Source organism: Adiantum capillus-veneris, chromosome 19 (assembly GCF_014529385.1).
Source record: "Adiantum capillus-veneris isolate H3 chromosome 19, ASM1452938v2, whole genome shotgun sequence".
In the NCBI taxonomy this organism is placed as follows: Eukaryota; Viridiplantae; Streptophyta; class Polypodiopsida; order Polypodiales; family Pteridaceae; genus Adiantum; species Adiantum capillus-veneris.
Window position 1 is genome coordinate 36,408,614 of NC_140949.1, and position 24,950 is coordinate 36,433,563.

Below are 24,950 nucleotides of genomic sequence, written 5' to 3' on the forward strand. Positions count from 1 at the left end.
ACCTCGGGTCATGCCCAAGTTTGGGCATGCTTGCGTGGATTCCAGGTGGCAACGTCGAATTTGATGCGCAAAAAGTGGAGTGCCCAAGACAAGGAACAGCCAAGCTCCCCTGTCCATCGATGGGCGGGGGTGGAGCTCACGTCGCGTCAGTAGGAAGACTCTGACGCAACCAATAGCCTACGCACCAACTGTTGCAATTTGCAGCTTTTATTTTATTGTTTCTTGAGGTTGGGCAGGCAGGTGTGTAAAGCTCACCCGCCCACCCCAAATTGAACGTGAGGCAGTGCCCATTAGTGTGTAAACGCCCTAAGGCTTTCATAAATTTGTACGACCTTGCAATCTCGCAGCCCAAAACCATTAGGACCTGTCACCTTTCATTCAAACGTTTAAAATTTCACCGTGAGAGTAGAATGGGTGATGTGCTTGGCATGGCTGACACTCTCACGCACGAACGCAGCGTCTCTGAGAAGGATGATTTGTGCAGTGCTCCTGTTCTTGTAAGTTGAGAGAGAGAGAGAGAGAGAGAGAGAGAGAGAGAGAGAGAGAGAGCGCCATGGAGTTTATAGCATTGTTGGGTCATCCTGAAGCTTATTGTAAACACTAAAAAATGCAGGAAGGCAGTGAAAGACATGGGCATTTATCAGACAATGTAGAAGAAGAACAGAGTAGAGAAACAGAGTATTCTTCGTGTTCCGCATGGGACTCTCATTGGGAAGGGTGTGTGCGAGCAGCAGGTAATGTAGAAGAAGGACAGAGCAAGGCAGCAGAGTGTTTGCCATTTTCCACATCTTTGTATAAAACAGAGTATTCTTCTTGGGAAGGCCTCCAGTGTTCTGTTCCTGTAATGTCGCAGGTAGGGGAGCCACTCTCACCTTTCGATCATCTGAGGAATGACACCGACAGCGAATGCTCAGATGTAGATTTGGACAATGACTGGGTTACAAATGGAGGCTCTGACACTGATGCAAGCATCGAAAGTCTAGAAAGACAAAAACAGAGCAAATGGCTTCGCCCCTTCTTTATGGCACTGGCAGATGTTGCCAAAACAGAGGATGGATACGAAAGCAACTTCTTTTACTGTCCTGCCTGCAGAGGAAGTGGACTCGGAGAAACTGATCTTTACAAAGGTTTGAAACCACTCATTGCTCATGCGAAAAATTATACAAAACGAAGGGTGAAGCTTCACAAACAATTTGCAGTTATATTGGAGGACTTGACAAATTATGACAAAACAATGGGGGCCTACAGTGGGAAGCCAATTTACAGACAACGGCACTCAATTGGAGATCAGAAGTTAATAGACCCTCTTATTGTTTGGCCTCCGATGGTTCTAATAAGGGCTGCTGGAGTTAAGCTGGAGATGCATCAAAAGGTGTTAACCTTCTTTCGCCTCATTTGAAAACCCAAACCCTCTCAAGAAAAGAAAAAACTTCTATTTATGCAGAAGGTCCAGTTACTTTGTCATGATGCATACACAAGCTTCTTGTTTACTTAGTGTTCAAGGTTGATCACTTCAATGGCTAATAATGTAATAATCCAGAGAGATTTTGGCATTAAAGGATAATGGAATGTGGATCGTGAATCTTTCGACGTCGTAGGATCTTCTCGTGATATTAGTGTTCTCTTAATGGCCGCTGCACAATTAATGTTACTTATCATAATTGGCTTCTAAAACTGTCCTTTGAGGTTTTAAACTAGTGTGTTAGAAATCTGTCCAACTCAACATATCCCAGGATTCTATCTTTCTTCAAACGCAAGTGTTGGACTTATTTTCAAACAAAATAGACCAGTACATCAGGTCATTACTTATGGAAGTGCTAGTGATGATCTTCTCATCTTGTTCTGAAGTTCTCAGTGAAGAATTAACATCCTGGTTTGTGGCTGCAGAGGGTGAGATTGGAAACGAAACACTTTTTGGAGGTCTTCAAGGACTTTAGCCCAAAACGAGTGAGGCATGCATATGATGGTGAAGATAATCTTGGCTTGATAAGCCTCCTTGTTTTTTTAGATTCACCAGTTGGTTACATGCATGCCAAAAACCTCGTGAAGAGCTTCAAACGCTCAGGAAAAGGAAGGAAGCAGTTTGAGCATGTAGCTATAAAGGTACATTCTTGTTGCGACGAAGCGATGTATGCATATATGGCAACAGAGGAAGACATGATGTTCTTTGACACCTGTGATGCAAGTAAGTTCTTTCAGTATCCAATTTCTTAGTTTTGTGTTCGCTTTTTGTATTACAGGAACTGTGTTTCATGATATTTAGGTAAGAAAAAGATTGTGTGGAGCATGAAGAGCTATAAAGAAGTGATCATCCAGCCATTGGTTGAAATGTGTGAGGCTAAACTGGAGAACAGTTTGTTGAAATCCCAGCTTCAGCAAGAAGAGGAACACAACAGATGTCTTGAAAAAGCTCTAGTTAAACTTCATAGAAATTTGGAACTTACAGAGGAAGAGGCATACAATGTTCAGAAGATAGTGTCAAGATCTTGAAGAAAGGTATTAACATAGTTTAGTGATTTCACTTTCTGTTATTCTGGTGACATACATAGAGGTGTACACCACCATTGATCAATGATGATTTTAGGAAACATCTGAAGGTTTTGCTTTTGCAAATATGATAGTCACTCCAACATGGAATTTTGATAATGTGCTGTATTTAAAAGGTCAATCACGTCCATGCTGCTTCCACCACATGATAATGAAGTCGTAGGAGTATGGTGGAAGCTGTGAACAGCCATGGCTACTGCCTCTGCCCACAATGACCTAGGTAGCTCATGATGCTCAAGCATCGTCCTGTTCATCTCAACAACAATCCTATTCACAACTGCTATTTTCTGAAGGAGGCCAGGATCTGCAAGCTCACGCTTGATGTCCTTGTCCACAAAAACTCATGAAAGCATTGGAAGCAAACTCACTGGCCTTGTTCGCATGAATAGTATTCAATTCCTTTCTTGTTTCTTTTTGCAATACTATATGCAAATTCTTGAAGAATAAAAAATGTCTCATTTTGACCTTACACCCAAAGGAAATCTTGAAGTCATCTACAAGCAGCATAAGATCCAAAGCTCTGCTAGGGGATGAAGTTTGCATTGATCCACATAGATCGATGTGAACCAACTCCAAAACCAGCAAAGCTCGTTTTTAAGAGTGCTTTGAAAAAGCCTCTCTATGCTGTCTTCACAAACACACAAATTGCGTTGTCTTTGTTTACCCTCAACATCAGGTAAACCATCAATTTTCGCTTCGAAAGGCTTGCCAAAGAGCGTTAACATTAAAGTGGTCAAATCAGACGTGCCATAAGTCACCCTTACGAGACCGTATCACGGAAGGAAGAGCTTATATCATTTTATGCTGGGTTGTAGGGTTTTCCCATGTATTGCCCTACCTCCCCTTGGGCACCTATATATGGGGCCAGGGGGGTACCCAGGGGTACCCACAGTCATAGTCTGACATACGATTGTATTGGGTGACGGGTCTCTTGCTCTGGTAGTAAGTGGGGGGACTGATCGCCCCCTTTCCTCATCTCTGGCGTTTTGTGTCTCTCTCTCTCTCTTCCGTACACGCGCACTCTCACATGGTATCAGCAACTTCATGCTCTTCATGGTAAGGGGCGTGTCACCATCCGCATCAGGTTTCCTCCCAAGGGATCAGCACAATCAGAGTTTTTCTGAAAATCTGCCAGCGTTTTACAAAAAGCTAGGCAAGGCTCAAGCGATGAAATTTGGAGTTTTTCATCGTGGAGGACCCCCCTCCACATGCGTTTTTGCAGATCAGGCCAGCGTTTTTTGCTTTTGGCTGCCAGCGCTACACTTCTGGGAGAGATTATGGCATTTTCGTCGCCGAAACAGCCCTCCCTCTACTTGTGTTTTTGGCCAGATCTGGCGTTTTTGGACAGCTGCAGCGTTTTTGCAGCAGGGGGGCAGCGCTCAGCTTTTCAACCATGGATCTTGCCTACTCAACCCGGCTTGGCATTTGGTGCCTTGCCCCGGGGCACATCCTCTCCATCATTTCACATGGTTTTCAGCCCCCGGTACCTGCTGTTTTTTCTCTGTTTTCAGGCCACCTAGGGCTGTGACATTGATTCCCCATCCTCTCCCTCTCTACACTCTCTGCACCACTCCGGACCATGCCGAGAGCATACGAGCACGCTGAAAATTGGTGGACAGCAGCGTTTCCATCACCTTGCAATTGCGTTTTTGGGTGGACATCAGCCTCTTGGCTTGTGTTCTCCACAGAGGATGAAGTTACCTCCGAGGACACCCCTTGTAGTGATATGTCCTTGTTCTCCACATTCGAAACACTTCCTTGCTTTGAAATATTCATCTCTTTGGTCTTCTGTCAGTGAAGGTCGTCTATCTCTTCGTCAATTGTTTCTGCTATGACTTGTTGAAGGTTCATGTGATTGGTAATTCAATTTACCCTAATGTATAGCAAATCCCCGCTTCGCGTGTTCCATCAACTGTTGTATAGACTCGGACTTCCTTTCGAGACAATAATCTCGAATTTCTTTGGGAAGCCCACAACAAAACCGTCCAATCTGCTCCTTAAATTTGATCTTAAAGGACGAAACAGGTAGAAAAATTCCCAAAATCTTTCACAATAAGAATCCAAAGATTCTGTCTTTACCATCCGAACATGGTTCCAGTCAGTAATCACATCTCGTTCGTATTCTTGTGTGAGCCATGAAGAAATAAAGGGTTTCTTAAATTTCAACCACTTTGTCGGCGCTTGTTTCCTTAACAACAGAGTGGACCACCATGTCTGTGCATTGCCTTTCAAAAAAGATGCCGCTTGTTTGATCTTGGAGTGCTTTGTATAGCGGCCTCCAGAAAATGCTATGTCAAACTGTTGGACCTTGGGAGCATCTCGAAACCCACAAATGCTCAAACTTTACTACCTGTCCTCGCTCGCTCTTTGAATTCTTTGGGCTTTTTGCCCTTGTCGTCGAGGAAATCATATTGATTGGCTCTGTAAAAATGTTTCTTTTTGCATAAAACATGTGATCTGTCCGTCGTTTCTTGCCTTTCTTGTCCTCATCACTTGAGTCAGAAGAAGATGAGGTGTCCTAGCTATCAGAAGATGAGGTCGAACTGGGCAATCCTTCGATGCGTACACGCTTCTTCTGCTTTCTGGCGTTTTCAAAAGTGGATTTTTGACCCAAGTAACCGGGGAAATTAGTTCCCTTGTCACGTTGCTTCAGTTGCTTTTCCGTCGGCTTCTTTGTATCCAAAAGCTGATTGATTTGGGCCTGGACCGCATTTGTCACGTGCACATCTAACCCTATGTGTACGTGGACAAGCTACTTCATGACATGGGTTCAATTCAATTAGATTGGGAAGTGATCTGGCACTTTTGTGAGTCTGTTCGCAGACCGTGCATGTCCAGGCACTTAGATTAGATGCATATCCTCTGGTTGCACACAACATGATCATCAGATTTCCATCAGAATCCATAAGGAGCATTTTTACAGTGCATAGACCTATTTTTCCTATTTTTGACATTTTTCACTTATTATTTTTAAGTGACTTTTGTTGGGAACTGGGTAGGGCAATTTGACTAAGTGAATATATAAGCAAACCTAGCGCTAGCATTCCACAGTAGAAGAGACAGCAGGAGCACTTACTCAAGAGGCACCTTCTTAGCAAGACCCCAACAGATGAACCCTAGCTTTTTGCAACAAACAAGACCTAGCGTTTTTGCATGACAAACCAAGCCTAGCATTTTTCAGCATTGCAGAGCCTCCCTCATTTTTGCATTGCAGATCAGCCCCAGCTCTACAGCAGTACAACAGAAACACTAGCGTTTTTGCAACAGAAGACATATCCCTAGCGTTTTTGGAGTAGCATAACAGCCAGCGTTTTGCAATTCCGTCGCGACAAGATCCACAGTAGCACCAGCGTTTTCAATTTTTAGCAGTCAGACCTCGCATTTCTAATGTGCAGGCGAAGATTGAAAGGCTTCAGGAGAAGGAGACTCTCTCAATCTCGTCTTCTCCAAAGCATGACATACATGAAGAATTGCATGATGATTTGAATGATAATGATAAGCATGATGATTTGCATGATCAAGACGTGATTTCTCACAAGCATGATGATTTGCAGGAAAAAGATGTGATTGTTCACAAGGATAATGTTGTAGTTGATGCTTTTTCTAGCGAAGCTAACCTCATTACATATTCGATCAATCACGAAGAACCGATCTTGGCTCTCAGTCGAGGTCCAAAGAACCCTCTCAGAAAGAACCGATCTTGGCTCTCGAGCCTAGGTCCAAAGAACCTCCAGAGGAAGTATTATGTGTTCGAATGATTAGTCAACACGTATTGTTCGAGTGTTTCATTCGTGATGCTTTCCTGTATTTTAGTCACCGTCCTTATGTGATCCCTTTTCATAGGCATGACATATTGTACGATTAACACGATTCACTCATGAATGCGCACGGATGTATTCGGATTACTCATGAAAAGATGACATGTTTGCACCCAAGGAATTTACATTCCATGTCTCTTCCTTGGCATGACACAATATCCGAAAGAGCACAAGAAAGATCGTGTCACGTGACACATCCAACCCTATGTGTCCGTGGACAAGCTACAGCATGATCGGGGTTTAGTCAGTCCAGTCAAGTCTAGATTAGCAGTGATCTGGCACTTTTGTGAGTCTATTAGCATGCATGCCCAGTCACTTAGTATAGATGCATATCCTCTGGTTGCACACATCATGATCATCAGAATTCCCATTAGAATCCATTAGAATCAGTTAGGGGAATTTTCCAATGCATTTAGCCTATTTTCCCTATTTTTGACATTTTCACTTATTATTTTTAAGTAACTTTCCAACAAAAGTAGGTAGGGTAATTTTGCTAAGTTAATATATAAGCAAACCCAAGTTAGCACTTTCTGGCAAAAGAGGCAGCAGGAGCACATGCTCAACAGGCACCTTCTCAGTAGAACCCCCGCAAAACCCCCAAGTGACCTAGCGTTTTTGCTCCCAAGCAACAGCCTAGCGTTTTTGGGTCAGACCACCGCAGACCAGCCATCGTTTTGCATTTGCATAGCCACAGCGACAAGACTGCAACAGATCAGCCTAGCGTTTTTGCATCTGCAGTCGTCGACATAGCCTAGACTTGCATGAGTCTCATGCATACCATTTGTACCAAATTGTGCAATCATAAGTAGACCAGTCTCGCCGACGAGAGTGGGGCCTTCGGAGGAGGGTTTTACAACGTCTCTGGTGTCGTATCTCTCTTCTCTCTCTATCTCTCAGTCTCATACACTTGCACACACAGTGTCCATTCACTTTGTTGTGATCATAGCACTTTCCATTAAGAACGGAAGGCTCTCCCTTCCATAAGAACTAAAAGGAACCCTTGAGCACAGTTCGGAGCACTCATCTTGAGCAAAGTGCAAACATTCATTCCGCTGCACCTAACAGATCGAGCATTAAGCATCGGCATTTCCATTGTGATTTGCCACAGTTGATTGATTTAGATCAGAAAGTCAAGATTCGATCTCATTGTTTGCATGTGTTTGATGAACGGTTTGGCACTTCATCTAGACTCTATATGTTCATCTACATTGTATGCACAGTCTTTAAGGAAGACGAGATTTTTTCCAGTCACTTTACATGAAATGGGTATGTTCATGTTTTTGTGTTGGAAGTGGTTTCATGAATTTTCAGCCTCGGAGATTCTTGAAGAAGGTAGACGCATGACTATAGACGAAGTTGAAGCATTGAAGGAGCTATAGATGACTTTGTGTCGCTTTCGGCGCGGCCCAAAGAAGCAAGCTTTGCAAACCTTTATGAAAGTTCAAGTATCGCATGACCCACGCATCAGGGTGGGCCAGCGAAGAGTCTCTTCTAGGATTCCATACCCTGTTGGCGATCTCCCTCGACGCCATACAGTTCGGTACCAGTACCTCACTTTGAAAAGGAGGGGATGTCACGTGCACATTTAACCCTATGTGTACGGGGACAAGCTACGTCATGACATGGGTTCAGTTCAGTTAGATCAGGAAGTGATCTGGCACTTTTGTGAGTCTGTTCGCAGACCGTGCATGTCCAAGTACGTACTTAGAGTAGATGCATATCCTCTGGTTGCACACAACATGATCATCAGATTTCCATCAGAACCCATCAGGAGCATTTTTACAGTGCATAGACCTATTTTCCCTATTTTTGTCATTTTTCGCCTATTATTTTTAAGTGACTTTTGTTGGGAACTGGGTAGGGCAATTTGACTAAGTGAATATATAAGCAAACCTAGCGCTAGCATTCCATAGCAGAAGAGGCAGCAGGAGCACTTGCTCAAGAGGCACCTTCCCCCAATAGATGAACCCTAGTGTTTTGCAACAAACAAGACCTAGCGTTTTTGCATGACAAACCAAGCCTAGCGTTTTTGCATGACAAACCAAGCCTAGCGTTTTTCAGCATTGCAGAGCCTCTAGCGTTTTTGCATTGCAGATCAGCCCCGGCAACAGCAATACAGCAGAAACATTAGCGTTTTTGCAACAAAAGACACATCAGCCCTAGCGTTTTTGGAGCAGCATAACAGCCGGCGTTTTGCAGTTCCGTCGCGACAAGATCCACATTATCACCAGCGTTTTCAGTTTGCAGCAGTCACACCTCGCAGTAGAACTCCCGAACCTCGCAGATCTCACCTTCCCGCAGCAGATCCTCGCCGCACGGTCAGATCCAGCGCAATTTGCAATTTCAGCCCGGAAATCTGCGTTTTCAGCGCGTCGTCGTCGCATCGTCGCCTTCGACATCGTCAAATGACATAGAGTCAGAATTCAGCAGATAAAGATTTGCAGATTTCATCATCGTCGACATCGTTGGCAAGTCAAAACATTGTAGAGATTTGTGCAATCATAAGTAGACCGCGCCATAGGGAGTGGGGCCTTCGGAGGAGGTTTGACAACATTTTGGTGTCGTATTCTTTTCTCTCTATCTCTTAGTCTTAGTACCTTCATTCACAGTGTTCACCACTTTGTTTATGTTCATTGCACTCTCACTAAAGGAACGGAAGGCTCTCCCTTCCATAAGTAAAAGGAATCCTTGAGCACAGTTCGGAGCACTCATCTTGAGCAAAGTTCAACAGCATCATGGACTTCTTCTTCAGTAAATATTCTTGGAGTAGAAGGCTTCTTGATCGCCCGTTTGATTGGTGGCTGGGTGGTTTTCTGCCACTGAGTATGTACTTCAGTCATTGCTTGCAGGGTCAAAAATTTTGCAAATTGGGCATCCTTAGCAAATTTGATCATTTGCTTCGTTGCCTCGTCAACGACTTGTCGATGTTCCATCTCTTCAATCTTAGCCTAAGTAGGCCGAGGTGGGCCGTACTCTTCTGACTGCTCATGAGAATCTTCTCCGCGATCTCCTCCCGCATTCCCCGATGCAGATGAAGTCGACTGATTTCTGTTGGAATCCATAAGTGTCGCGAGAAAAGGATCGGATTTCCCTATAGAAGAGAAATCGGCCGTGCTCTGATACCATTGTAACAAACTTGGGCATCTCAAGTCTAGATTTTGTTGCGACACAAGAGAGAATCATGTAAAATACTTCACAACTTTAAAATCACAGTTCAATTTGGTCGACACGGCTTGACGTAGTTCCGTGCCAAGGGAGATTGGCCCCAAAGACTGGTGCCCCTTTCGGTATTTCTTTTTATATTAATCTTTGAGCAAAGAACAACTCCCGTAGGGTCCTCTGCTCTCAGACTCTGCGTCCAGATGCTCTCAGAAGTGAGGCCCTTAGGGCTCTTTTATTCTTACAAGGGATGCCAAAAGTAGAGCCCCCAAAAGCAATTAGACTCAAAAGCAAATAATCCCTTAAATCAATTTGTCCAAAAGCAACTGATCCCAAAAATCTGCCCAGAAAAAGCATCAACGCAAAATATGGAATCCCGTAGAGCCGTCAGCGCAAAAAGCGGTCCTGTCGTACAGAACTGCCACATTAGCATGTCAACAGGATTTGCGGGGATCCATACTGCTACCACGTCAGCGTCCGTACAGCAAGCACGCACACGCGCGCGGGTGTGTGTTTGGGAAAAAATGCCACGTCATCAATTTGTGACAGCTTCCCTACTTCTACAAGATGTACAATGCAAATAGCTTAGTCTGACCACACCTCTTCTCAAAGGCTCTTCACAACGCAGACTGTTGAGTTTGACTTTCCCCTCATCTTGGATCACCCTAGCTATCGACAGGATACCATCCGATGGTGGTCCGTGCGGTCTCTCGGTGAGTACTGTAGTTTACGGTAGCTTCTACAGTGCAAATTGTTTAGTCTGGCTTTTCTTGTTTCGGAGGACGTTTACGACGCAGATTACTACATTTGGCCTTCTTGGAGTTTTACACAGCTTAGCCACATGGCCACACTGGGTTGCAGGTTCATGCATTGACAGGCTTCCGGTCATTCTCATGACAGTTCTTGGGCTTCCCATTTTCTCCAGACGGTGTGACTACAGACACCACAAATATTATTGGGCAGGACACTTGCAGGTATATTGGCATTTCATTCACGCCAAGGAGTTGTTTTCACACTCAGTTCGGGACCTTCATGCAGTATCTTCACCCTGTATACATTGCTCGTGACGACTTTACACCATGGAGATTTCTTGGCGGTTGGGACACCCCAGATTGCTGCTACACTCGTGGAGTTCGTCGGAGTATTGTCCTTCAGTGGACATTGTAGCAGACGTCTTCATCATTTGCCCCACATCTTCGGCTTCACGCGGTTTGTCCAACATCAAGTGCTGAGAGGGGGTGTTAGATGTAACAGACTTGGACACTCCAAGTCAAGAATCTACCGCAACAACACCAAATAACCACTTTAAAACAGTTCATAGTTCACAATTGATTCAACACTGGTCCGCTTATTTAAAGGTACAAGGGATGCCAAAAGCAGAGCCCCAAAAACTGTCCTAAAAGCTGAAAATCAAAAGCTTAAAGAAAATAAAGCAATTTTCAACTTTTCTCTTCCAAGCTATAGTAAAGCAGAAAAGCTTCTCTCTCTTGCTTAATGCAGGAAATAAAGCAATTCCAAAAGCTTCCAGCGTAGCCAAACTGCCACGTCATCGCCCCTGAGAAAGCGTCCAAAACGCGGGGATTCCGTACAGCAAGCCACTTATCCGCTTTTCGTAATTTCCGGGCTACCGTACGGCCAGCCACGTCAGCATGCCACGTCAGCATTTTGGCCGCAGCAGTCAACCAACTGTGGGTGCACCTGGGGTGTGTGTGAGTGCACTAGGCAGCCACGTCACCCGTTTGTGACATACCCCCCTCTTGAAAGCATTGTAATCGCCCTCGATTACGCCTGCAAAACAGACAGAGGCCATAAACCGTCTTAGCAGACACTGACTGTTAGTACCTACGCACTAGGAACACACATCTAGCACATGTATCAATCGACAGTCACATCACACGACATCACCGGACATCACTCGACATCACAGGACATCACATGACATTCAACATTCATTCGGATCTTAGACCATGATTTATCGGCAATGTAGCTAGCAATCGCATTTAGATCCAGTCGGGACCTCTCAGATTGCCGATTGACTAACCCCTATTGCAACCATGTCTATTCGAAATCAATTAGACCAAAATGCTGCAGTCATTTTGTCTATCAGTTCCTGCACTTACAAACAAGTCAAGAACAAAGCAGTTTCATATTCAGGAATTCCATTTCATAGAGTCATACAGCAGAATACTGTCAGCTCTCAGTATCCCTGAAGCTCAAAGAGACATTAGTGACTTTAGTATACAAAAATCAAGGCATCTGTTGACAAAGGAGCGGAGTAACTCCCCTCTTGTGCATCCTACTGCACCATATCTCCGGCCAAGCTGAATTCTGGGTTCCATTTGGAGTAGACTATGCTAAACCAAAAGCTTCAAGGTAAAGTTTCACAATCTGAGGAGTATCTGCTAGGTCCTCCTCCTCCATCCACTTCGCATCCAATGCAGGATAGTTCTTGAACTTAATCAAGAACGGCCTTCGGACTTTACCTTTATTCTTTGTGTTCTTATGTGCCAAAATCTGTTCAGGAACAAGGATCTCCTCGTTTTCTTCCATTTTGGGTTGCTCATCAGGCTCCCTATCATCAGGCACATCACCTTTAAAAGGTTTCAAGAGACTCACATGGAATGCATTGTGAATCCTCCAAGTGCCAGGCAGTTTCAGTCGGAAGGAGACATCATTGATCTTTTCAGAGATCTGGAAACGTCCGTAGTATCACATACTAAGCTTTGGAAAAAGCCTCTCCTTTCCCTTCTTCTTTCTCAGGCGTGCCTTCTCAAAACGTAAGAGCACCCAATCATCCTCCTTCAATTTCAAATCGCGACGATGGCGATCCGCTGCCTTTTTCTGTCGTTCTTGAGATTTCTGCAAAGCCTCGCGGACCTTGGCAAAAGCCGTGTCTAAGTCGCGCGTATACTCAGCCGCTTCAAAAATCTTATCTTTCGTGCTCAGGAAGGGTGGAACCTTCGCAGCACCTTCAACAACCTCAGATGGCGCCTTCCCCGTCGAAGAGTGTATCGTGATTATCGTAGGCAAATTCCACCAAAGGTAGATACTTTTCCCATTGAGTCTTCTGATCCGAGATATAAGACTTCAATAAATCTAAAACCGCTGAATTGGCAATCTCAGATTGCCCGTCAGTCTGCGGGTGGAACGATGATGAGAACTGCAACCGCGTGCCAATGTTCTCCCAAATTGCCTTCCAAAACAAAGTCGTAAATTTGGGGTCCTTGTCGGAGACAATCGTCTCAGGCATGCCATGTAATCTGAAGATCTGGGCCACAAACAGTCTCGCTAAGTGATCTGGCTTGACTGTTTTCTTCATTGGAATGAAATGAGCTTGCTTGCTGTTGGGTTTGTCACAAAACGGGAGCGTACACGAGCACTTAGAAAATCTGAAAATTATAATTCTTTGGAAACATGAGAGAAGGGAGAGAGAGTGAGAAGATCGACACAGTACTGGGGACCAGAAGATGGGCTGGTCCCCCCCCTTAAAGAGAATTCTTTATTAGGGAGAATCTTTTTACAAGCACAAGAACCCGAGGAAACCCCTCCGTTCTGTAGTCTTAGACCCGAAGGTCGTTCTTTCCCGTAAAGGGCTTGGGCACAAGGCCGTTCCTTCTCGCAAGGGACTTAGGTGCGAAGCAGTACTTTCCCGTAAGGGACTTAGGCGTGAAGCCGTACCTTCCCGTAAGGGACTTAGGCGTGAAGCCGTACTTTCCCGTAAGGGACTTAGGCGTGAAGCCGTACTTCCCGTAAAGGGCCTTAGGCGTGAAGCCGTACTTTCCCGTAAGGGCCTTAGGCGTGAAGCCGTACTTTCCGGTAAGGGCCTTCCCGTAAGACGAGAGATTCCTGCAAAACAAACCACACAAACACGCGACAACAATTCGTATGACGAATCCACAATAGATACCTGTCACTCTTGTGCGGGAAAAGCGACTTCCGTGCTTCGTAGTCTCGCGACTCTTGCGGCAGAGTCTTCTCTTGCTGACGTTGGTACCTCCCGTGAGTGAGGGCATGTGGTGCTTTTATAGCTCCCTGGCCACGGCACGAATAACTGCTCACGTAGAGATCGCGGCCTTTTTTTTTTTTTTTGGCGCTGTTCTACCCGAAATAGGGAGAGAGAATTCGCTGGCTGGTTTTGTTGCTTTATCTTCTAAGTGGCTGCTTTATTTTATTAATAAAGAGGCCGGTCACTTAAAAGTGACCGGTCACTTTATAAAATGAAGTGTGAATCTGTTCAAACTTTAAAAACTCACTCCGTTAGTGAAAACAATGCTACACGGACACATTCCAGGCGTCCCCGGGTGCAGGACACGACACAGATGCAATGCAGACATAGACTCCTCGCGGGAAAGCATCTGCCCTCCCGCGACTGTTCCTGCTTTTCGTAAAAAGCTTCATTGAACCCATCTTTATTCTTGTGCTTGCGTTCTTACGCGTATTTTCTTACTCAGTTCGGATTTCCTCCTTAGACCCTTAGTGTGTCCCCTTACTGATGAACCTGTCACCCATCTTGTGACTCATCAGGGACCACCATTACCTGGTCTTCTCCCACCGAACTAACAGGCCAACTCCTTCACGATGCTTCTTGTCACCCATCATATGACACACCAGAGTCGTCTGTTTCCTGATGGCTTTTCTTACAGATGTGTGATTCCTTAACTTATTAGTTAACTTGTGCACATTTCTTATGAAAGTCCTAATTCTAGAAAATAGAAATTGGAAACAAAATAGTCAAATTAGTTTCATCCCTCTCACTTATAAACAGTTGTCTTCAACTGTAGAGGTCCAACTGAACTTCCGGGGAGAAACCGGAAAGATTCCAAATCTTACTCAATGGTGAGTTGAGCTAGTCCTTTCTCAAAAGAGAACTTTAAAAATTAAATTAAACAAAATTCAAGAATTCAATACTTACCTTACCGGTTCATGTCCTTCCTCTAGTACCTCGAGGATATCCTTCACCATTCATCAAACTTACGAGCCATGTAAGAACTCGTTATTCGCGTCTTTCTGAGAATCTGTTAACTCAATTCAACCTTCTCAATCCCGGGAAGAATCATCCTCCTAAAAATCAATTTAGGTCTATGTCCTTGCGCATAACCTTGCGCTATTAGTCCTGAGGATATTAAACCTCTTGTGTCCTCCCGCATAGGGCATGTCGAGAGCATTAAGCTCATGTGAATCTTCCTGTGGCAGACAAAGTGTGCCACCTTACCAAAATAAGTTCTTATTCCGGACCTTTGCTCTGGGTAGGCCAATTGTTCTGATCCAAAGTTTCGTTATCCGAGACTCTGTTAACTTGATTCCGTCTTCTCAAATTCGAGAAGAATAATCTTCCTAGAAATCAATCTAGGTATCTGTCCTTGCACATAATCCTACGCTGTTAGTCCAGAGGGTATTAAACCTCTTGTGTCCTCCCACATAGGGAATGCTCAAGTCATAGAGCATTAAGCTCGATGTCTTTCTTTCACAAACAAAGTTTGCGATCACCTTAAAGAAGGTTCTTGTTTCGGGCCATCGCTCGACGTAGGCGAATGGTTCCAGTCCGAAGATTCCTTGTGCACGGCGGCACTTCCTTTCAATCTTTTCCTCCTGCAAGTTATTATCACCAACAGTGTTTTCCTGACGCCCATTAGTGTCTCTTCCTTGCAGACGCCATCTTTGCAAGCATCTAGGACTCCTTGCAAAATCTTAGGCAGATAAAATTCTAGCCATATCATTCTGTGAACATAAGTTCAAACTTGGCCCACTTAATGGTGAACCCGCTTTGGATCTCAAGGATGTGCTCCCATATGTGGTTAAGGTAATTCTTACCATTTTAAAATGGTTGGCGAATTTTACTCTTACGAACATAATAGTTCGAATTTATTCCAGCAGCATGTAAATGCTACTTGACCTGCTCATGGAGAAACATATACCGCAACCAAAAGTTGCTACTGTAATAATAAAAGCACATAGCGTACTGTAGAGAATCCTTCTACCGAACACATCTCAAATAGAGATTCTCGTGTCGGAATATCCTTGCACATAAAAAGGCGCTCAAGAGAGTATAACAAACTCTCGTCCAGTTCCTTGGCATAGGTTTGCATCTTCGTGTGTTATCCATGTACCCAAAGGTGTACATAATTCTTAAGCTGTGTTAGAGTTTTGGTGAACCTGGGAAATTACCTTCCCTTCGTAAGATCCTTAGAGCGAAGACGCTCAACTTGATGATCCCTTGGCTTGATCTTAGAGCAAAACCCGCTCATTAAATAACTAGGATTTCAATCCTTGGATTCCTAGAGCACAGGCCGTAGTCGTCGCTTGTTCCTTCTCTCATAAAGAGAGTTCATTCATTTGTGCGAAAAGCACTACCATGTCCTCCCTGACCGGGTAGAGGGGTGTGGGCTTAAAGAGTATTCAAGCTTAATGAAAGCTTTTCTTTGCTTGGAATCTCGGAATGGTTCCTTCCTTTCTGCCGTCCTAGTCAGGGCATGGCATCCCTACAACTCTTTTCCGACTCTGTTTCATGAGTCATTCCTGCAGAATAACTCCGCTTTCTTGGACACGAAGTCCTTTCTTTGGGAATTTCAACTTCCGGATCACATCTTGAGAGTCTACCTCTCTTCAATCCGTGGATCTGCTTCCCGAACTTGGGTATGAAACCCTTGGGCTGATCTGGCTCTAGTTCCTCATAGCACTTGTATCCTGCAGAGGCTCATGCCTTCCTCTGCTCCTACTCCCTCACGAAGAGGAAGTACACTTGCAATCAAATACTTAGAGATCATAACATAAAAATCGTACCTTTAAAGTCATGACGCTCGTAACGCAACTCGGTTCTCGAAAAAGCAATTCCCCGGAAGAGATCTCTGCATAGAAAATCCTCTCTTCCAATCCTACACCCAAAAGAGGTGTGTTCTCGGGTTCCTTCTCGTAAATCAGCCCCGTCTACGACGTTTATGGGCTGAAAACAGAGAAAAACAGCAGCTTGTCGCGATGAAAACACGCTCCGTAGGCACTTCTTCGTGAGGAAACTCGCGCACTGGGTCTTGACGACATCTGGTACACTTGGGGCAGCCATGGGCATCATCGGCAACGTCTTCTTTACGGCTGAAATCTGCAGCAACATCTCCTCCTTGCAAAGATTGGTCTTCCCTTACCGGGTAGGGAGTGTTGGTTTGTAAGGTACTTAAGCTTGATAAAAGTTGTTCTTTGCTTGAAAGCTCAGAATGATTCCTTCATAATTTCCTACCCGCACTAGCAGGCAATTTGTTGGAGAACTACCGGATACCAGATCAATCATGGGCCTTCCGGATGGTTAAGCAAAGCAGTTCATCGTATAAAACAATGTTCTGACTCAACCCTACTCTCATAAAGACTCGAGAGTGATTGTCCTGGTTAGACACGTGCATATGTCGTGCATAAAAGCAATACGCATTTTATGAGTTCCTCAAAGATTTAACTTTGATCAAAGATTTGCCCTCTCACTTAAAGTTTGAGGGTCAAAAATTCAGGAGTTAGATTGAGTTCCGTTACTCCAAACTTTCTCCGGATAGCAATGTATCCTTCGAGGAGAGGTAACAAAAATTCGTTGTTTCTGTGTTCAATGGTTCTCGTCCCACTGCGGGGATTGTATTCTATGTACATCAAGGTGTACACTTTCAGCTTTTATTGCTGACTCCACCATCTGCTGCAAAGTATCATGCAGATGGGTTTACAAAATTCGGGCAAAAGTCCTTCGTTAAATTTGTTCATCTTTCCCTCCTCAGAGAGGATCAAGAATGGACCTACCTTGGCAAGAGTGAACCGCTACTTGCTTTGACTCGCTCGTGTTCCTATTGGGCAAACCAATCCCAATCTTCTTGAATGCCCTCCTCAAAGCGTAGAGGAAAAAAATAATTTGTCGGAGAATTCCGCCTTGAATTGTTGTTGTAAGTTCCTTGCAGAGCTTTGGTATACCACCAAGTACTTGCAATCCCCTGGAGGTGTTTGGTCACATGTCTCACCTTCGACACTTCTCAGAAATTGCCGTTTGCAAAGGCAACTTCCAACTGTCGAATAAAAGCAGTAGCTTTCAGGACATCTTCCCTTCCGTCAAAAGTATCAAGCTTGACTGTAGTGTTCCTAGGTCTAGAGACCTTCTTCATATCCTTCCCGAAATGACGGGATTTCTTGGCTATGGTTCTCGATTGATGTTCATGGATATCTTTTGGGTTCTGAAGTATCTTGAGCATTCCGCTCCTCAGATTCTCTAGTTTCTTGAGCATCATGCTCTTGTCGCCTTCTCAGAGAATCCCAAGTCTTGTGTCGCCTTCTTGCAGAGAGAAAAAAAAATAAAAATCGAACTCTGCGAGCTTTTCCTGCAGGACTTAGGTTTCTGCCTGCTTCTCTCTTGGCTTGTCATGGCTTCTTCCCGTATCTTCCCAGAGCCGTCCTCCTTTACAGAGAAAGAGAGGAGACCATGCTCTGATACCACTGTCACAAAACGGAGCGTACACGAGCACTTGGAAAATCTGAAAATTATAATTCTTTGGAAACATGAGAGAAGGGAGAGAGAGTGAGAAGATCGACACAGTACTGGGGACCAGAAGATGGGCTGGTCCCCCCCCTTAAAGAGAATTCTTTATTAGGGAGAATCTTTTTACAAGCACAAGAACCCGAGGAAACCCCTCCGTTCTGTAGTCTTAGACCCGAAGGTCATTCTTTCCCGTAAAGGGCTTGGGCACAAGGCCGTTCCTTCTCGTAAGGGACTTAGGTGCGAAGCCGTACTTTCCCGTAAGGGACTTAGGCGTGAAGCCGTACCTTCTTGTAAGGGACTTAGGCGTGAAGCCGTACTTTCCCGTAAGGGACTTAGGCGTGAAGCCGTACTTCCCGTGAAGGGCCTTCCCGTAAGACGGTAGATTCTTGCAAAACAAACCACACAAACACGCGACAACAATTCGTATGACGAATCCACAATAGATACCTGTCACTCTTGTGCGGGAAAAGCGACTTCCGTGCTTCGTAGTCTCGCGACTCTTGCGGTAGAGTCTTCTCTTGCTGACGTTGGTACCTCCCGTGAGTGAGGGCATGTGGTGCTTTTATAGCTCCCTGGCCACGGCACGAATAACTGCTCACGTAGAGATCGCGGCCTTTTTTTTTTTTTTTGGCGCTGTTCTACCCGAAATAGGGAGAGAGAATTCGCTGGCTGGTTTTGTTGCTTTATCTTCTAAGTGGCTGCTTTATTTTATTAATAAAGAGGCCGGTCACTTAAAAGTGATCGGTCACTTTATAAAATAAAGTGTGAATCTATTCAAACTTTAAAAACTCACTCCGTTATTGAAAACAATGCTACACGGACACATTCCAGGCGTCCCCGGGTGCAGGACACGACACAGATGCAATGCAGACATAGACTCCTCGCGGGAAAGCATCTGCCCTCCCGCGACTGTTCCTGATTTTCGTAAAAAGCTTCATTGAACCCATCTTTATTCTTGTGCTTGCGTTCTTACGCGTATTTTCTTACTCAGTTCGGATTTCCTCCTTAGACCCTTAGTGTGTCCCCTTACTGATGAACCTGTCACCCATCTTGTGACTCATCAGGGACCACCATTACCTGGTCTTCTCCCACCGAACTAACAGGCCAACTCCTTCACGGTGCTTGTTGTCACCCATCATATGACACACCAGAGTCGTCTGTTTCCTGATGGCTTTTCTTACAGATGTGTGATTCCTTAACTTATTAGTTAACTTGTGCACATTTCTTATTAAAGTCCTAATTCTAGAAAATAGAAATTAGAAACAAAATAGTCAAATTAGTTTCAGGGTTAAAGGCCCAAATGGCCCCCTTTTGTGTATAGTTTTAAAGGTTATTAACCTATGGCCAAGTTCACATTGAACTTGGCCACTGTGCGCGTATGTCGCACGTGTCAATGCAAGGAACTTGTGGATACACCGTGTGCGAGCCACAAACGGTTCCAAGCACACAACAAGCCTAAACTAGTAAGCTCAAAGAAGGCGATGGTGTGTCACTCACCGCTCTACGCTTGCTTCGTGGAGGATTCCTCGCCGCGAAGGAGCCGCCGCTTCGCCGCGCTCAACCGCTTCGCGGCCGCGTGCCGTCGTCGTAATCCTCGATCGTCCACTCTCTCTCTCTCTCTCTCTCACGCATACACACACACACAAGGAGATGAAGAAGAAGAAGATGAAGATGGAGCAAGAGCACTCTTCTATTGCACAAATGAGAGAATGAGTGAATTTTAGGTTTAGTTGACTTTTATATGAGCTCGCCCCTTTCACACTTGGGCGCCCATGCTTAGCCAACTAATCCCTTGAATGTTCCAGTTAGAGTGCGCCTCTCATCGGCGATCAGTCTTACCCTTTTCCTATTGGATCGACAAGCCCGGTACCTGACTCTACCAAATAAATAATACAATGCTCGCTGTAGGTTACAACGTCCGTCGTAGGTGATAGGGTGTCCGTGAGCCGTGAGGGTTAACATGCCCCCCTTCCTGATGTAGATTCCGTCCTCGGAAGCTATTGAGTTGAAGCTCGTTCGTCGAGGTGGAAGAGCATTTGAGATGAATGTCCTTAGCCTGCTTCAGTCACTGCAAAATCAAACAACATTGACACAATAATTGCATTCTCATAAGCGATTAAAAAGCATATGCAGTTTTAGGCAGACAAATTGATTAGTAGCAGAATTTTAAACAATTTGTCAGCAATAAACATTAAATTACAATATAATCAAATGCATAAACAGATGCAAAGGTAAAAAATTAAACAAGTATGGAGTCGCTAATTTAACGGTCGAAAGGCACTAGAGATCGACTATTAATGCCATGGGTAAGCTTCTTAATTTTCTCTGGTCAATTAAGTTGTTTAATCGCGAGAGCCAAGTATTTCATGTTCGAGGGCTGACTAGAGGCTATACCTAGAAGACCTTGTAGTTAAGCTACGATAAAAGGAATTTCTTATGAAATCATCGCCTGACTGATTATCTTTTCTTTGATCCCCCAAAGTCTTTTCACAGTGATTCAATTTTGATGTGTGTGCTTATTTTGTATGCCTTGGGTTTTTTGCTTTTCAAGGAAAAGCGCCTACACTGGGAACCTCCAGGGCTTGAGTACCATAGGCGATACATGTGAGTGAAGTACTCAATCAAGCTGAGATTTCTCTTCTAGCTTAAGATTTTACATTGTGACACTTTGATTTTTTGTTTGTTCATTATCAGCATTTTAATTTTGTAACTTTGGGGGTTCATATAACACTGATACACCTCCCCAGGCTCATCACACAAGTAAACTCCCTTTATAATACTTAAGCTAAAGGTCAATAGGGTCAAGCCCACTAGAAAGCCCTAGTACATTTCACACAATGCTGCCTAAATCGGATTAAGAACCTAAGTAACCATTGATTATTAGGAAGGCATTCCCCATGGTATTAAGAGAAGATCTCTAACACCTAACTTGGTCAAACTAGCTTAGTCGGACTGCTTGATTTTTAAATCTAGACAAGTGATTATGACAAAAAATCCATTGAATTTAATGTTTGGTACTAAGTTAATGCGCTGAATATTATGCTACTAATCACAATCAAAGCAGACAATCATAGATGCAAAAAGATAAGGGGCAATGTTAATGGACAAGAAACACCTGTTTGTGTTGATAATCGAGCTTGATTTGAAGAGTGTACGACAGAAAGATCCCATGAAGATCCAAATCCTAACCATAGCAACACGTTCCTGTACACACTAGGAAACACAAACAATACCTCTAGGAGGCACATCAGTGGGAAAAAAGAACTTTGCTAATCACTCAACTCTAAAACAGAAACACTCCTATCGTACTAATCTTACCTACCCTCCATCACTCGAGTGATGAGGATCAAAGGTGTTTTATGTCATAGGTTTCTGTTTCAGTGTACAGGATGTGAATGTGTAGATCTGGGTCAATGTTTTGACTTTTACTGTGCATACTCGTTTGCTAATTGCTCTTGCTCTTTATTATTTTTGTTTTTTGTGAGTATAAGGCTATATATATACATTTCCTAAGATTGGGAGATTAAGAGGTCAGGGAGGAAGGTTGAGAGGGAAGCAAGTGAATGATGGATATCAGCAAACACTCCCCCCTTCCTTGGGTAGATCATATCGTTTGAAATGTGGTCACCGTTTGAAACCAATTGTTCCAGTTGGTAATAGGTGAGGATTTTTGCCAATAGTTTTTTCTTACCTTAGGTGCCTCATTGAGTTGCAAGGATGGTAAGGTACTCTCCCAGGATTGAACTTGAAGTGGTTCATCGGGTGATTCTTGAACACTGGGAGGTGTGGATTGTTTTGTAGCTTCATGGAGGTCCACTACTGTAGGTGGAGGCTGTGGAGAAGCTTTTATCTCTATAGATGCATTACATGAGGAGCTAGAAGCTTCATGGGACCCCCCCCTTCCTGAGCTAGGTGGAACAAATCGTTCTTTCTTTGGTACCCAAACTAGCTCTGGAGCGGGTGTGTAGCATTCTGTGATTTTTTTCTTTCCACGATCGTCAATTCGTCTTGGAGCTACATAATTGGACTCACATGGGTCAGGTTACAAGTAAGAACACAATCTACGTTTTGGCACCCAGATTTGATCATTTCCTTGATAGTAGCCTTGGGCTTCCAATAGTCGTTTAGGAATCCAACGCCACGTTTTCTTACTTTTCTTGGAGCGAGCGGTACGTTTCTTACAAGGCTTCTGTTTTTTAGTACTAGCCATGGTCGCTAAAGAAGCTTTAGGGACCCACTTGTATGTTTTCTTCGTTATATTAGGATGAATCTTGTCAGAAGTTGTATGCATTGCTTGTAGCATATTTAAGGGTACGAGAGGTGGCATTTCATCCCCCTCAAGTGTTACCCATGTTGTCCGCCTGTTTCCCCAAGTGTCTATGGTTGCCGTTAGGTGGACCCAATCCACATTGTCCGACTCAGTCATCCCATGTAGAACATCCATATAAGGAGAATCTTCCCCAACATCAGTGTCCGCTTTACACGTGTAACAATATTGCAATGGGGCCGAGTGAACTTTGGTGTCAGATCTATGATCAATTATAAACCTGTTTCTTAGAGGATGTGCTCGACCAGTTACAAGATCCACTCGAATGACAGAATCTTGGAACTGTAGGTAGACATGGTTTTTGGACCAGTCATGCACCATTTTTGCTTTCCTCATGAAAGGACGTCCTAAGATCATCTCCGATGCCATAGTGTGTTTGGAGAAATCCATAACAATAAAGGTAATCCTTATTTTATGTCCAAAGACCTTGATCTTGAGATCTTCTAGCCTCCCAATAGGTTTAACAATAGACCCATTGGCCATCTTCACTACTATTGTTGTGGTCGTAAGGTGAGGTCTTCCTATAGTTTCCCAACAATTTTTAGTCACAATGCTAACCCCAGCGCCGCCATCAAGGATTCCCTTCACAGTTAATCCCGTAGTAGTGATTGGTATGGTCGCATTGGATTTATCACCCTCAAAGTATTGTCCCAACTTGTTAACATGTATTTCTATAACAAGGTTCTCATCTAGGTTGTGTTGTGGATCTAAGTGTTCCTCCTCTATTGGCATCTCCCCAACTCCATCCATCTGTGCAAATTGTGGTAGCCCAAACTTTAGTTCTCCATTGAGGAAGGCTCGAAGAGCTGAGACTAGCTCAAGGTCTTTATATAGTTTGGACATGATGGTGGTTCTAACTTCTGAAGACATGAAATCCATCAATTTGGCAATGTTTAACGGCACCTTTTGGGCTTCAGTCCCTTGACGTGGGGAAGATGGGATCTCCATTTCTTCGATAGGATCAAGTAGTCCCTCTGTAAACATTCTTTCCATCAAGAAGTGAGTACGCCCACTTTCCCATGACTTTAAGTCACTTTCTTCTTGGATGACACTAGGTATGGCTAAGGGTCTATGGTCTTGGTGAGGTTGTTGTTGCGTAGGGAACACGGTGTCTGTAATCTGGATCTTCCTAGGTGTTGGTTCTAGATTCCTTTGGGTATCTTCTACCAAACTCCTTAATTGCTTGACTCGCTCAATCTCCTTTGTAGGGTTTGGATAAGTTCTTATCTTATTTTTGGATCCTAGCCATTGTGGCTCATGAAGATCTTCCTTGTTGGTTTCTATGTTAGTGGTCGTTTTGGTCTCCATGGTTTCACATGAATCAGAATCTTCTTTAGCGTCGTTCATATATACGGGGTCGTCACCAGTCCCTATGTTGGTCTTTGAACTGGGGTCTGACTTCGCTGCTTTTTGCGATCTCTTTCTTCGTGTTTTCTTCTTTTTCTGAGATTGGGCAATTGATGCCGTGTCTCTTTCCTCAAGAATATAATTTTGTTTTTAGAGCATCGATCGTGTGAGTACGTTTACTGGTACCACAGGTGTACTTTGTGATGGCTCTTCGGTAACTTCAATCAAGTTTAATGGCGTGATCTTTGGTGCATTTGGATTATTTGGACATTGGGCAATTAAATGATCTATGCCACATCGATTACACATGAGTATCGGCATTGTAGATGTGCTCGCTTGATTGGTTTGCATTAGTGTGGCATTCTTTTGTAGCCTAATAGGACACTCGGCTACACGATGTGGACCTCCACACTCATAGCATTGAAGAGGTGGTCTCTTAGCAGTGTAATTGATGGCCTCTTGCCGTAAGAGCAGCTACTTGATATACAGGTTTGACTTGTCCCTAATAGTCCTCCATGTAGTATTGTGGACTTTCTTCAAGCACATCCATCCCATAGGCAATATTAGGATCTATATCTTCCTCACAGCCTTCCAAACAAGAAATAGATGACTCACAACCCACTTGATTCACAGAAGTGATTCTCGGATGTGGTGGTTGCGGTCCTACCGCTGGAGGTGGTAAAGGTGTTGTTTGAACAACATTTTGGGCCCTAGGGACCATGTGTTGTGATGTTTGTTCAAGAGGTGGGGCCGGCTTCAATGCAGGCACTTGAGGTGTGTTTGTCCATGCTAAGGTTGGTCTATTGGCCATCGCATGCTTAAATACTATGCAATCCTTAGCTTGATGACCATACCTTCCATATGCATTGCAGTTCCCATTGATTTTACTCTAAAAGTAGGGCATTCACTGGTACTATGCGGTCCATAGCATACTGAGCACCATTGTTGCTTCCTTCTTGGATACATATGATTGTTTTGCGGAGCACAATTGTCTCTAAGACTCTCTTGAATAGCCTTGGTGAGATCTGCTAAAGTCATCTCAGATATCTTTGGCTCCTTAGCAATAGGCTTTAGGGTCATTGGCTGATGCCCTGATGCTTGCGAGCTAATAGATTTAGTCTCAACAGACACTCTTTCTCCTTGAATCATTAAATTATCCTCCAATTGGATCGCATTGGTGGTGACTGCTTCCCAAGTGGTGATACTTCTAATGACTAAGCCATTGTAGATATCCTTATGTCGTAATCCCCTACTGAAT

The 24,950-nt window shown here is 44.1% G+C and overlaps 1 protein-coding gene across 2 annotated transcripts in view; it reads left to right on the forward strand.

Annotated features, from left to right (window-relative positions):
• The first annotated feature begins 341 nt into the window (after positions 1-341).
• The window catches only part of LOC147433831 (protein SUPPRESSOR OF GENE SILENCING 3 homolog), a 54,769-nt gene continuing 30,160 nt past the window's right edge, over positions 342-24,950 (forward strand). For both annotated transcript variants that reach the window (XM_086489813.1, XM_086489811.1), the window contains exons 1-4: positions 342-497; positions 614-1,372; positions 1,888-2,185; positions 2,264-2,496. In XM_086489813.1, coding sequence (XP_086345939.1) covers positions 411-497; positions 614-1,372; positions 1,888-2,185; positions 2,264-2,490 — 1,371 coding nt within the window. In that variant the 5' untranslated portion in view covers positions 342-410 and the 3' untranslated portion in view covers positions 2,491-2,496. The remainder of the gene's footprint in view (positions 498-613; positions 1,373-1,887; positions 2,186-2,263; positions 2,497-24,950) is intronic.